This window comes from Cryptotermes secundus, unplaced genomic scaffold (genome assembly GCF_002891405.2).
Source record: "Cryptotermes secundus unplaced genomic scaffold, Csec_1.0 scaffold360, whole genome shotgun sequence".
NCBI classification, from domain to species: domain Eukaryota; kingdom Metazoa; phylum Arthropoda; class Insecta; order Blattodea; family Kalotermitidae; genus Cryptotermes; species Cryptotermes secundus.
In genome coordinates, this window is record NW_019720568.1 from 105016 (window position 1) to 119039 (window position 14024).

General features: G+C 43.6%; 1 protein-coding gene across 6 annotated transcripts in view; it reads right to left on the bottom strand.

Moving 5' to 3' along the window:
• Positions 1-14024, bottom strand: part of LOC111869022 (dihydropyrimidinase) — a 146674-nt gene that overhangs the window by 82305 nt on the left and 50345 nt on the right. For 3 of the 6 annotated variants that reach the window (XM_023860238.2, XM_023860246.2, XM_023860229.2), the window contains exon 1: positions 10509-10800. The exons of the other annotated variants lie outside the window; for them this stretch is intronic. In XM_023860238.2, coding sequence (XP_023716006.1) covers positions 10509-10547 — 39 coding nt within the window. In that variant the 5' untranslated portion in view covers positions 10548-10800. Of the gene's footprint in view, positions 1-10508; positions 10801-14024 lie in introns of those variants that run through there. 6 annotated transcript variants of the gene reach the window in all.

Consider the following 14024-nt stretch of genomic DNA (forward strand, 5'->3'; position numbering starts at 1 on the left):
CTACCGTGACCGGCAACATTATACTTTATTAACGCAAATTTTTATTTACTGTCCTCCGTCAGTATACCACAAGTTCACAACAACTGGCCTACTGGTCTTGTAAAAATAAAAAAGCAAACAATATTCTGATGTGATAAAGGAAACCGTAAAGTTGTCCTTGTTCTTAACTGATTAAGCATTACGCCATGAAGGTGTATGGGGGATCTTCATTTTCTTAACCTTGGCACTATCTGGAGGTGAGTGGTCAGCTTCACGCCCCGGCCGCTTCACCCCATGGGAAAGAGCCCGTGGTACCCATTGGATATGAGGTTGGGCGGACCCCAGAGCCGGTTTGGACGACGTGGAGAAAAATCTTGACCATACCGAGACTCGAATTCCGACCCCTCGGTCGTCCAGCCTGTAGCAAGTCACTATACCGGCTCATATATTGTGATATGAATATATGTAAGGAAAGAAGAAAAGAAAATAAAAGAAAGACAGAAACAAACAAAGGATTACTTTACTCTACACTTGCTGTCTTCCTTTCGCTTTATGCTAGTGTGACTGTACCATACAGACCTGCAGACTGATTATAAGTGGTGAGTAGGAAGGCACGCAGTCACAAAACATCACGATTTTTGCTAGGGGACAAGGAAGAAACTTAGACGAACATTTGAAACGCTGTTCCCTGGCTGAATACGAAGAGGATAACAACAAAGTGCGGTATCTATGCGTCACATTCTCTGTGGATATTCCATTGGGACTTTCGAGGCAAACTGACGCTTCAGAAACTTGCTTTTGAGTCCCAATTTCTTCTACTCAACTTCCGATTGTAATTTTCAAGTTAAAAATGCAATGAGTAGTCTGTCCAACCAGAACGTCCGCTACGTGTGTACACTTAAAGCCAACAGATCGAAGCCATACAAATCCATTAGTTTTCAATTTTAAAAAATTAAAAAGTTTTAAATACTTGAGGCTTTCGCGGCGACTAACAGCCGTGAAAAAATCCTCGAGCCTCCATCATTCTAACACGCTGCCATCATACCATGATGATAGAGACAAGATTCCGAATTGATGCGGCTGGTTTTCCCACATTTTACAACAATATTATTACTATGAATGCAAGGGCCGCACCATAGCTCAAGCGGATAGTCGCTGGCTTCCCACCGCGGCGGCCCGGGTTCGATCCCAGGGCTGGTCAAGTAGGATTTGTGGTGGACAAAGTGGCCCTGGGGCAGGTTTTCTCCGAGTACTTCGGTTTCCCCTGCCAATCCTCATTCCACGAATTGCTCCACAATCACCCTCACCTATCATCTGGGGCTGGTACAATAGGCCAGAAGTGGCCGCAGTACAAGGGACTTAGTCCCACCCCACTAGCAATAAAAAAATTGGGAATGCATACAAATTGCATGTTCTAATAACATTTCTCGTAGGGCAAGAACACAGCCACGTCAAGACCGGCTCTAACGGATATAGAGGTCTCTCTCCCGGAAGAAAAGCGACCGGAGCGTGAAGCTGTCAATCACACCCATCTATACTAAGATCTATCCGTTACACTTCCTTACAGTCAGTCCTCTCCAACTTTCAGGGCAATGTTGGTAATGGCAGTCACGCGCATTTAAGGCTGGTTGACATAAGCCAGAAGAGGCAGAAATGACGAAGCTTGGAGCGCCGCTATCCCCATCACCCATGGAAAATCTTTCTGTGGCCAACTATGGGCTTGGGATAGCGGCCTCCGTAGTCTAGGGGTAACGTTCCCACCTCATGACTCAAGGTACGCGGGTTCAAACCCGGCGGAGGTCCTGGAATTTTTAAGGGCGGAAAAATTCAGGGAACAAGTCCTCCGGGAGGGACTTTAAGCCGTGGGTCCCGTGTCGTAGATTTACGGCACGTAAAAGAACCTCATGTCTCTAGGAGACCTCTGAGCTAAATTAGGCCAAAAAGTTTCCCGCCCAAATAGTTTCCAATGCCTCCGATAGATGGGGAAGTATTAGGTACCACTGCCAGAGGAGGGACGACCTCGCTGACAGAAAGGGACTAACTATTAGATACCACTGCCAAGTAGAGGGTAGAAACCTCGCTGGCAGAAAGGGACTGATAGCGAGCACCAGTATCGGTAGGGGATGGAGACGGTAGAAATTAAAAGGGGGATGTACAATAGACTATCAGTCGCGGTGCATGGGAAACCCACCCCCTCAATACTGAATCACTGAATAGTTCTGAGATTAAGTATGAGGGGAGCTCCTCACTCACGCCTGCAGTTTGCATGGAGTAACACTTAGTCACGGACACAACTCTCATTTACTTTACTGGCTAATCAAGTTAAATCTTATCTCACCTTGAACCTGAAACGAATTCATGGAACCACGGTACATCATTAAATTGGAACAATAAACAGCATATCTTATCGTGTAATATAAAAACTTTCAGTGGAAACGTGCGTGGAAATTGTTTGCATTATGTGAAAATATCAGTGTTGAACCTTTAATAGCAAAGAACAAAGGACTGAATTACTGCAGTTATGAAACGCTTTGATGCCTCTGGCCTATTCAAATATTCAATCTGACATATGAATCATTAAATCACTAAGACGGGAGTACAGAAGAAATTATACAACACAGAAGTACAGAGTTTACACTGAACCCATTCTGAACCTTCCTGTCGGACGGAGATAGCGCTACTGTTCGACCATTTTGCTGAACAAATCAATACGGGACATCGGTCCGTTCGAGTTGGTACCAATTCACGCTGTTGATAACGAAGAGGCCGCTTTGCAGATATTCTGACTTGGAGGAAAATCAGAGGCGCTCAGTAAATGGCTAAGAGCTCACTGAGAAGTTATAAATGCGTGCATTAGACAGCTGTTGTCAAATTACTCAAATATTAGGAAGTAATATCAAATACAAATATTGACGAATAAGTTTATATTTTTTTTACTGCTAGTGGGATGGGACTAAGTCCCTTGTACTGCGGCCACTTCTGGCCTATTGTACCAGCCCCAGATGATAGGTGAGGGTGATTGTGGAGCAACTGGTGGAACGAAGATTGGCAGGGGAAACCGAAGTACTCGGAGAAAACCTGCCCCAGCGCCACTTTGTTCTCCACAAATCCCACTTGACCAGACCTGGGATCGAACCCGGGCCGCCGCGATGGGAAGGCAGCGAGTACCCGCTTAGGTTATGGCGCTATATTACCTTATGTACTTATTATCCACATTTAATGGATAGATTGTATAATTATTGGAGTTAAATAAAAAAAATATATTACCTTGATTTAACTCATTTTTCTTTCGAATGATGAGTGCCTACGAAAAGCAACTTGCCCTACTGACAGTTAAAAATGCTCTGCAAAGGAAGAAATGGCTCTCTAGTACAGTAAGCTGTTAAATTTCATAACCGTGATCCTTTTATTAATTAGAATATCTCCTTATTTCAGAAAGAAAGACACGTTCCTAGCATCATGAGGGTATATCTGGCTCCTTCATTTTAGAGACAAATTCTAATTTGCATCAAATGTATGTATGTATTATTATTATTATTATTATTGAATTTATGTAAACTATGTCATTAACTGCCGGTCACAGTAGCCGAGAGGTCTGAGGCATGTACTGTATTCGCTCGCTCGGAAGCCAGGATCGTGGGTTAGAATCTCACACAAGACATGGATGTTTGGTGTGTGTATGCGTTTATTCTGAGTTTGTGTTCTGTGTTTAGGTAGAGGCCTTGCGACGAGCTGATCACCCATCCAAGGAGTCCTACCGTCTGTAAAATGATCACGAAACTGAGAAATCAGCACCATGCTCCCCAGTGGGATCGAGAGGGAAAAAAGAGATCATTAACTGGTACCCCACATTTGTAATTTTAATACATTATCATAAACTATGTCGAAATGACGGCTGAGAACACTTCTGTGGTTGCTCTGAGTTTAGTGCAATTTATTATTTTTTATGCTGTTTGGACATTCAGGAGGGGAAGCTAATAATTGTAACTTGCATATTTGAAATAATTTTTAACTGAAATGGCATTTTCGGTATTTTTCTGAAGATTAAATTAAATATTTCTTAAGTATGAACCGGGATATCTCAGTTTGTATAGCGACTAAGGTACGGGCTTGGACCGCGCCATAGCTCAAGTGGTTAGTCGCTGGCTTCCCACCGCGGGGGCCCGGGTTCGATCCCGGGTCTGGTCAAGTGGGATTTGTGGTGGACAAAGTGGCGCTGGGGCAGGTTTTCTCCAAGTACTTCGGTTTCCTCTGCCAATCTTCATTCCACCAACTGCTCCACAATGACCCTCACCTATCATCTGGGGCTGGTACAATAGGCCAGAAGTGGCCGCAGTACAAGGGACTTAGTCCCACCCCACTAGCAATAAATAAAGGTACAGGCTTGACGATCGAGAAACTGAAGTTCGACTCCGGGCAAGGACAAGAATTCTTCTCTTCTGCATAGCATCCAGACCAACTCTGCGCCCAAACAGCCTATTACGTAATGGGTAAAGGAGCTGTCTCCCACAGAGTAAACATCAGGTCACGAAGGTAACCACGCACATCCATCTAGTGCCAAGTTTAGGAATGACAGATCTATACCTCTACTCCCCCACATGTCTTCATGGCATGGTGCTTAATTAACTGGCGACGTGAATTATTTCTATGAGTACATGTACATGATTGCCGCGGGGGGCAACTTCACTTCCATTTTGAAATTAAGGCTGAATTATGTGAGAACTGTGGTGCTTCACAGAATGGTGTGTCTAAAAAAAGAGATACCTCAGTCGGTACAGCGATGGGCTACACACTAGACGGCTCTGGGGACCACCCAGCCCCGGGGGTTAAGCGGCCGGGGAGTGAAGCTGACCACTCACCTCCAACTAGTGCCGAGTTCAAAAATGGTGCAGCTATACCTCCACCCCTTATACGTCTTCGTGGCGTTAGGAACAACTTTACATTACTTTATGAGTACGTGCGTGTGTAGCAATCTTTCGAAATATGAAGCGGACAGTTTACTGATCAGCGACTACTCAGTTTTTACACTTCTCCATCAGAGTCATCACTGCCCGAAAAGTTTCACTTATTGGCGAGTCGCAATGTTACCGGTAGGTTTCGGTAGAATACGTGTTTATACACGACCGATTCGACAGTCAAAAGTTCTGGTGCTCAGTTCAGTTGCGAAGTTAATAATATTGTCAAACAAAAGGTTTACTTGTCCGTTTTAGAGTGTGCAAGACAACACAATACATGGAATTGTTTCGTACTACAAGTTCGGGGACGGGCAAAACGAATACTCGAAAACAATTTGGTCTGAAAGAAAATATACACTGGACACGCGCAAAATAAAAAGGCAATCATAAAAGCCACTGTGTCACTTGGTTCTTCATTAAGGTGTATCACAGAGTTCAGTTAATAAACTAAACAAAAACTAAACTCCGTGGCCTGTAGTCCGCAAGCGAACTATACCGACCGAGCGACCGCCGCTTGTCGGCGAATTTAGTGCCAACTTTAGCGGATAGACGGTGTCGCGTGGTCAGCGCAACGAATCCCAACGACCGTTAATTTTCGGTTTTCTAGACCGCAGCCGCTATTTCCTTGAAATAGCTCCTCAGTTATCCTCACGAGGCTGAGTGGACCCCGTTCCAGACCCACTACATCTCAGAAAATCTGGTCCCGGGCAGAGTTCAGTGAAAGACAAGTAACAATAAAGGTAAGGTCCTGTAAAATATAATTCTTGAAATTTTTACATACAAATACATACAAAATGTGAAACAAAACTCCGGAATGTCCATAGTTTCAGGCCGGGAGCTTCTCAACAGGATGTGCAGTGAACTTGGTGAAGTCTATTAAGAAACGGACTGTAGGGTGCGTATGTGGGTTATGACAGGGCTTCAGTTACAGTACGAGATGCAAACCTCTGCCCCGTTACTCCTTACAATATTTATCGTCATACGCAACTAGGGCCGGGGCAAAACCGCGGTCAGTGCGTCATTTCAAGAATCTGTGATCAACAGACCAAATTTAAATGCCCGTGATATCTGTTTCGGGTATTTTTGAGACGGAAGGGCAAAATGTATGTAAAAAAAATCTGTTTTCAGGTTTAGAACTGAAAAACATTCAAAAAGGAAACTGGCATATTTCAAGACAACAGCTTTGTTGAGAATTCCGAAAAAGTTTCTTAGAAGTTTCCCGTCGTCTCTACGGACCAGACCTGCAAATAAACCAGGGCTTTTCTGAAAATCTTCGAAATTTTTCCTTGACCATCAGCAGGAGTGTGAAGCTGACCACGCACCTCCAACTAGTGCCAAGGTCAAGAATGTTGGAGCTATACCCTCACTCCCAAATATTTCTCCAGGTTATGTGGACACCGTTGGGTATATTTAAGTAAGAAACAGTCACCTGAACAAATATAACTTAAGGAACAATGTTTTGTAAGTTACTTGTACATAAAAGGATATTAACAGTGCCTTCTGTGGGCGTTCTGGTCTAGCCCACAAACTTCTGCCTGGTATTTACACAGTGAGCCGTTAATACATTTGGGAGGAAGATACAAAAGGACCACTCAGCTCTCTGACAATCCCGAATAAAGAATATCACTATTACCCTTGGGACGTGTACGCCGGCCAAAGTGGGAGAAATGTGTACCCTTAAGAGGTCACGGTCTCGGATCGCCCGTTGAGAGGTTCAATCCCATTTGGGATATGCGTGATGCATACAAGGTACATTCATCACTACCGCTAACAAAGCTACCTCTCGCCATCACGTGCAGCATTTCAGGGGCTGCCTATTGCAATCGGCCAGGTCTCACGCAGACGAAAGCTGTTAGTGATTCTCAAGTGACGGTGTTACAACTTCATTCATAATCACAAAACCCATATTATAGTAAAATATATGTCGAAAAATCATCTTTGTTAATACAAATGCAAACCGTGTAACTACTGAACTGCACAATTAAACTGACCCTGGTAACGGTAATGTAAAGCTATCCCTGTAACAGGCCGTGGAGGCCCATAGAGTTGTGGGACGACGAGGCTCCAAAATTGTCTAGACCAGTGGTTATCAACCTTTGTGAGACCGCGGCCCGGTAAATTTTTTTTTATAAGACAAGGGCGCAGCACAATTGATGCCAGGGCCCGGTACTGGGCCGCGGCCCAGTGGTTAAGAACCACTGGTCTAGACCATGCATGTCCAACTTCAAACAGGCTGTGATCGACTTTTTAGTGTCAAAACTGCCAGTGATCTACCCCCTCCTGTCGTCGTACCTCGCTTTAAGCAAAAATATTGGTGAAAATAACACGACACATGATGTTTGTTGTACAAGCAACATACATTGAAAGCACACACTACTTTAACACGTATTTTTCCTTCAAAATCTGAATATAATCATATTATATCACAAGTGAATTTAAACGTTTTTCATGTATAATTTCCTTATAGGCCTATGAGATCGACCAAAAATCATCCCGCGATCGACGCGTTGAACATGCCTGGTCTAGACAATCAGCTCACAGAGGGCAGTGAGGTTGTCAGCCTTACGCGTCGGCCGCTCTTTAGCCCCCCCCCCAAGGATGATTCCTGGTACTCATTTCTGTTGGACGCTGATTCGACCACAGGGCCATAGTGGGGCTGGAAGGATTAGGTCAATTGAGAAACCTCATTGGGAATCGAACCCGCAACCTTCCGGCTTGTAGCATAGTGCCTGAACCAACTACGCTACTGCGAGCCCCCAAACTGACCCTGTGTTCCAGTTAATGGTACTGTCAGAGTGAAGGAGATTACTGAATTTTAGTTTAAAGGGGCCATACACGTACGAGTCTGGCTCGGTGAGCTTGACTCGGAAGCCGGGCTCGGATTAATTTCACCACACACGCATGAACATGGCGACCCACAAACGGACGAGTCTGGCTCATTGGAACCCGAGCCGAGTCGGACTCGTGAGCGAGACTCGTACGTGTATGGGCCCCTTAAGTGCGTTTGCAACATAGCTGTGTGCCGGAGTTGCGTAGTCGGTATAGCGACTGCCTACGGGCTGGACGACCGAGGGATNGAAAGTACACACTACTTTAACACGTATTTTTCCTTCAAAATCTGAATATAATCATATTATATCACAAGTGAATTTAAACGTTTTTCATGTATAATTTCCTTATAGGCCTATGAGATCGACCAAAAATCATCCCGCGATCGACGCGTTGAACATGCCTGGTCTAGACAATCAGCTCACAGAGGGCAGTGAGGTTGTCAGCCTTACGCGTCGGCCGCTCTTTAGCCCCCCCCCCAAGGATGATTCCTGGTACTCATTTCTGTTGGACGCTGAGTCGACCACAGGGCCATAGTGGGGCTGGAAGGATTAGGTAAATTGAGAAACCTTATCGGGAATCGAACCCGCAACCTTCCGGCTTGTAGCATAGTGCCTGAACCAACTACGCTACTGCGAGCCCCCAAACTGACCCTGTGTTCCAGTTAATGGTACTGTCAGAGTGAAGGAGATTACTGAATTTTAGTTTAAAGGGGCCATACACGTACGAGTCTGGCTCGGTGAGCTTGACTCGGAAGCCGGGCTCGGATTAATTTCACCACACACGCATGAACATGGCGACCCACAAACGGACGAGTCTGGCTCATTGGAACCCGAGCCGAGTCGGACTCGTGAGCGAGACTCGTACGTGTATGGGCCCCTTAAGTGCGTTTGCAACATAGCTGTGTGCCGGAGTTGCGTAGTCGGTATAGCGACTGCCTACGGGCTGGACGACCGAGGGATTGCAGTTCGAATCCCGGTAGGGTCAGAATGTTCTCTCCTCCATATCCTCCGGATCAGCTCTGGGGTCCACTTAACCTCCCATACAATGGGTACCGGCGGCTCTTTCCCTAGGGGTACACTCCCCCATATGCCTTTGTGGTGTAGTGCTGAACTAGTTAAGTACAGGGACAACTTTACCTTTTTACCTCGCAACGCAACTGTAGTGTGTAATTAGTGAGAGATATGTAGATGACATAGAACTGCTATTGACTCCTATCTATTTAAGGACGCCTTTAACTACGTAGGTTATATAGCAAAAACGAAGAGTACGCGTATTATGATTAGTGGATTACGGATTAGATTGATGTGGAAGTAAGGGATCAAGGTATATTCCCATATTTGCCTGGAACGACTGAGTAAAACCACGACGAATCTGAAATCACAATACTCGGTATGTGGTCTAAGTTTCGAACCCCGGATCTTCCAAATACGAAACAGTTCTAACCACTGGACCGCGACATTCGGTAGGAATACAGTACACGTATTTTATTCGGTTACCTTAGGACGCTGTATCAGCTTGCGAAGGCATGATTATACTGCCGAAGGAGTAACGATATGAGAGGAAAAGTTAAGTGTCAAGGTTTACGATACTATTCGGGCTATGGTCGGACTGTATAAAAATCACTACAAGAAAAAAAAGTTCGTTCGAATGAGCTGTCTCGAAATGTGGATTCTGACTTGGTAGCTTCTGAATCCGAATCTACGCGATACCATTATACCAGCTGGTTCATATAGTGTCACCTTCACAGGAACAGAGAGCCAGTCAAACAAAATTACTACAAATCCTTCAGGCACGCCCATCATTATATATGCTTCTGCTGCAAACAACGTAGCGACGCAAAGGGTGGAATGACCCATGTTACAACCGGTCAACACTGATATGCGCAGTTTGCAATTGGTAATGAATATGTGCAAGTGAATAGCTTGATATTTTATTCAGCAGAAAATAGCCAAAATAAATTCATCGGCATATAAAAATTACAAATCTGAATTTGTCGCCACTGTATTCAACTAATTTTAAGCCATCTAATACCACACTCGTTAACTTCATCTTATGGATGGGCGTATCCTATTCGTTCGAAATATGCATAGCATTCTGAGTTATGTGCAGACTTCTGCACTTACAGTTACAACAAGATTCATTAGACTGCCGACAATTTATGCCTATACCGCTCAGTTTCTGTGACAGCAGAACTACCTTTACGTCATACTTTATCTTTTTTTATGTCCATTGTTATACGATTCTGCATAATTCTCTCAAGGCACTGCCGCCACGTGATACAGCAAACGAGTGTTAATAAAATAAAATCGATACTTATTTTCATCTAGCTCCCCCCACCCTAGTCAGCGCACAGCATGTCTGATTTGCAATTATGAAGGTTCATGGCCATATTTCCACAGCCAACATGGTTAATTCCTGAGGGGTGGTGCCCTCATCTGTCCAATATCTTGCCATTTCCTTCCGCCTGACATAACTATATAGAGAACAACCGATACAATATTGCACCTGTTGAAGACCCTAGGGCCATAAACGTATCGTCGCGTGTTGGGTATGAAATATGAAACATATGCAATTACCATGCCGGGCCAGATTGTACTTCAAAACTAAACCCCCCAATTTAAGCATTCCGTCCTCCCATAGTTCCCCTGCACTCAAGGGTGATGTGCTCCACAGTTTACAAAACACCGCGTTACATCAGTAAGTGCTTTCAGCCAAAGACCACGCTGCTTGAAATCAACTAACCTGTAAGTGGATGGGCACTTTCTTCACGGGGGTGCTCATGATTCTCACGATGGTATGCCAACAACACCAAAAATTTTTAAACACAACGCTTCAACTTGAGGTACGTGTTTGTTTCAAATGCACATTCCGTCAAGATTCAAGTCGAATCCCTCATAAACTCAACTAACCATTCACTTGGTATAACAGTACCTAACGACTTTATTCTATTCAACTTCGAACAACACTACACAACAGAGCAACAAACAAATCACAGACCTAACGCAACCTCTGGCCTCCTCGACACTGCAGAACTAATGACTCCCTCTACTCACAAGATGGCTCTGATGTGGCTATGCGCATGCACAGTTGAACCAAGTTACCCGGCAACCCGGCAAGATATCGCCTGCAGTTCAACCTCATTCATGGTGGTCGTGGTTCACTCCGAATTTTAATAACTCCTGGTTACATTTGGTAAATTGTATAATAGTTACATTGAGGGTTGTTTAAAAACATAATAATTATTGGTACCACGTACCAAAGCAGGTCTACATATGATTCAATAAGCACTATTCTGTATTCAAAGTGGGACCGATGTTCATTGAACTGATTGAAATTAAGTTGTACGGTAACATTTCGATAAAATAATTACTACCTACAGCCCTCCGAGCACTGGATTGCAATTCCGAACTTCATGTCTGATATATGTGGGAGAAAATGAATTATAAGTATCAGTTTATGATGTAAGATTTTGAAACTTTCACGGCGGTGACTATGAAGAAAGCAGTCTTCTGGGATTTGGCACCGTGTATATGTGGTGTTAACCGACGTTTCGGAGGAACGTCGGTTAACACCACATATACACGGTGCCAAATCCCAGAAGACTACTTTCTTCATCAGTTTATGATGTTTGACTCCTCTGTAAATAAATATCAAAATTTTAACTTTTATCAGTATGTTGAGAATGAAGTTATGCTATAAAAGGATTAAGCTCTCGTTTAATTTGTTACTTAATTTCTCTTACATATTTCTGTTTCTTCACTGTATAAATTGCAATTTAGATACAACATACGGGACGCTCGATAGGCAATTGTTCTCTCTTAATTATTTAGTTTTTTTTAAATTCGCTTAGTGGGGGTGGTGTCCAACTGGGTCCACTCGGCACGGCGGACACTGATTGGCCTATTGTAGCCTTCTCCGGTTGATTATGATGATGGAGAATTTGGTGGAATGAAAATTGGCAGGGGAAACCGAAGTACTCGGAGAAAACATGCCCCAGTGCCACTTTGTCCACCTCAAAACCAACTTGACCAGACCCGGAATCGAACCCGGGTGGTGGGAAGCCAGCGACTAACCGCTTGAGCTATGGCGCGGCCTAATTATTTAGTTACTCTGTGGACGTCTACTGAAATATATAAATATTGAGAGACATGTTAAGCCACCTAAGTCCGAATATTTATCATAACGATTCCCTGATTAAGAAATATTCAGTTCCCTCACGCCTTTTTTAGTTAATTGATGAAACGATTCTTGAGTTGTTGAAGTAAGATTTTATAATTACATAGGTTACGTAACGGACCGCCTCTATGGTCTAGTGGCCAGAGTTCCTGGTTACAGATCCAGAGACCCCGGGTTCGATTCCCGGGGCTACCAGATTTTCGGAGAAGTAGTGGGTCTGGAACGGGGTCCGCTCAGCCTCGTGAGGATAACTGAGGAGCTATTTCTAGGAAATAGCGGCTCCGGTCTAGAAAACCGAAATTAACGGCCGTGGGGATCCGTTGCGCTGATAACGCGACACCCTCTATCCGCAAAGGTTGGCACTAACTTCGCCGACAGGCGGCGGTCGCTCGGGCGGTATAGTTCGCTTGCGGACTCAAGCCACGGAGTTTAGTTTAATTATGTAACGACGAGGAGCACGATTGCGTTACTAATTATTTGCAAAGGATATGGAAGGAAGCGGGTTGTAGCCCACTTTAATGTAACATCTCAGCAGTTTCCTCGGCAGACTAACAATGAAATACTTAATCAACAGATCAACAGATCCCGGAACATTCCGAACACGAAGCCGTCCACTTCAACGCGATACTTAGTAATATACCACAGTGTTCAAGATATTTGATCTGACAGATTTACCCATAACCCTCTATTGCTGTTCTATGTTGTACACAATTTGTCGGTAACATTCAACTTCAAACATTGCAGATGTTCTTACTGTAACTGATCGAAGATTCTAGTTGACTAAGTTATGACTGGATAACAAAAATTCAGTCCCTGGTAGTCTCTAAAGAAAATTATTCACGAGTTTAAAATAAAATGGTTTATAATCTTTACTAGTGAAATTTTAAGATAATGATTTGACGGTGCGTTATGCAACGATTCTTAGGAGCTCTCGTCTTATTCGAGCCTTCATTCCGCATTACAGTCGAGTGGGACAGGTTTCGACCGACTATTCCGGTTTTCCACTGTCAATTATCTTATCACTAGGGACCGGATGTTAATGCAAATGCATATTTCTTTCTTGCAATCAGAAAGTATGCTCGTTTGGATATACACGTATGTATGAATTACTTCATTTCTCAAATTCTGGACATGATTTGATGGTGCATATAAATTCATCCATATATGAAACTGGGGAGTGGCCCAAGGACTTTACAGAAGTGACAATAATTGCCTTAAAGAAAAAGACAAAAGCTACAAAATGCAGCGACCATCGCACAGTAAGCCTTATGGCACATACAGCAAAGAGAGTAGCAAAGATACTTAAAAGAAGAATTGAAAGAAAAATAGAGGATATACTTGGAGAGGATCAGTTTGGATTTAGAAGAGGAAAAGGAACCAGGGATGCAATTGGGATGATGATAATTATAGCAGAACGAACTTTGGAGATAGATGGACTGTGTGCTTGCTTTATAGACTGGCAGAAGGCATTTGACCGTGTAAATTGGACCAAATTAATGCAGATCCTATAGGAAACAGGTATCGATTGGAGTGAAAGAAGATTTATTAGTAAATTGTACATGGATCAGAAAGTTAGAGTGCGACTGGACAGAGGGGAGATAAGAAGTGTGAAGATTGGAAGAGGAGTTCGACAAGGATGCTGTTTATCACCAATTTTCTTCAACTTGTACAGCGAATGCCTTATCAAAGAAGCTCTGAATGGGCTTGGAGACTTCATATTAGGAGGGCAAATTATTCAAACTGTGAAATATGCAGATGTCCTTGTGTTAATGGCTAAGGAAGAAACTGTGCTACAGGGCATGATTGATAGACTAATTGAAATTTGAAGGTGCTATGGCATGGAAATGAATGTGGAGAAAACAAAAGTAATGAAAATTTCGAGACAACCAACCCCAGTCACAATAAAGATAGACCAAAAACAACTGGAGAATGTGAAATGTTTTAAATATTTGGGTAGCTTGTTAACAGATGATGGAAGGTGTACTTGTGAAATTAAATCCAGGATTGCCATGGCAAAAGCTGCATTTAGCAAGAAGAAGAATCTTTTTACCAGCAAATTGGACTTAAATTTGAGGAAGAAAC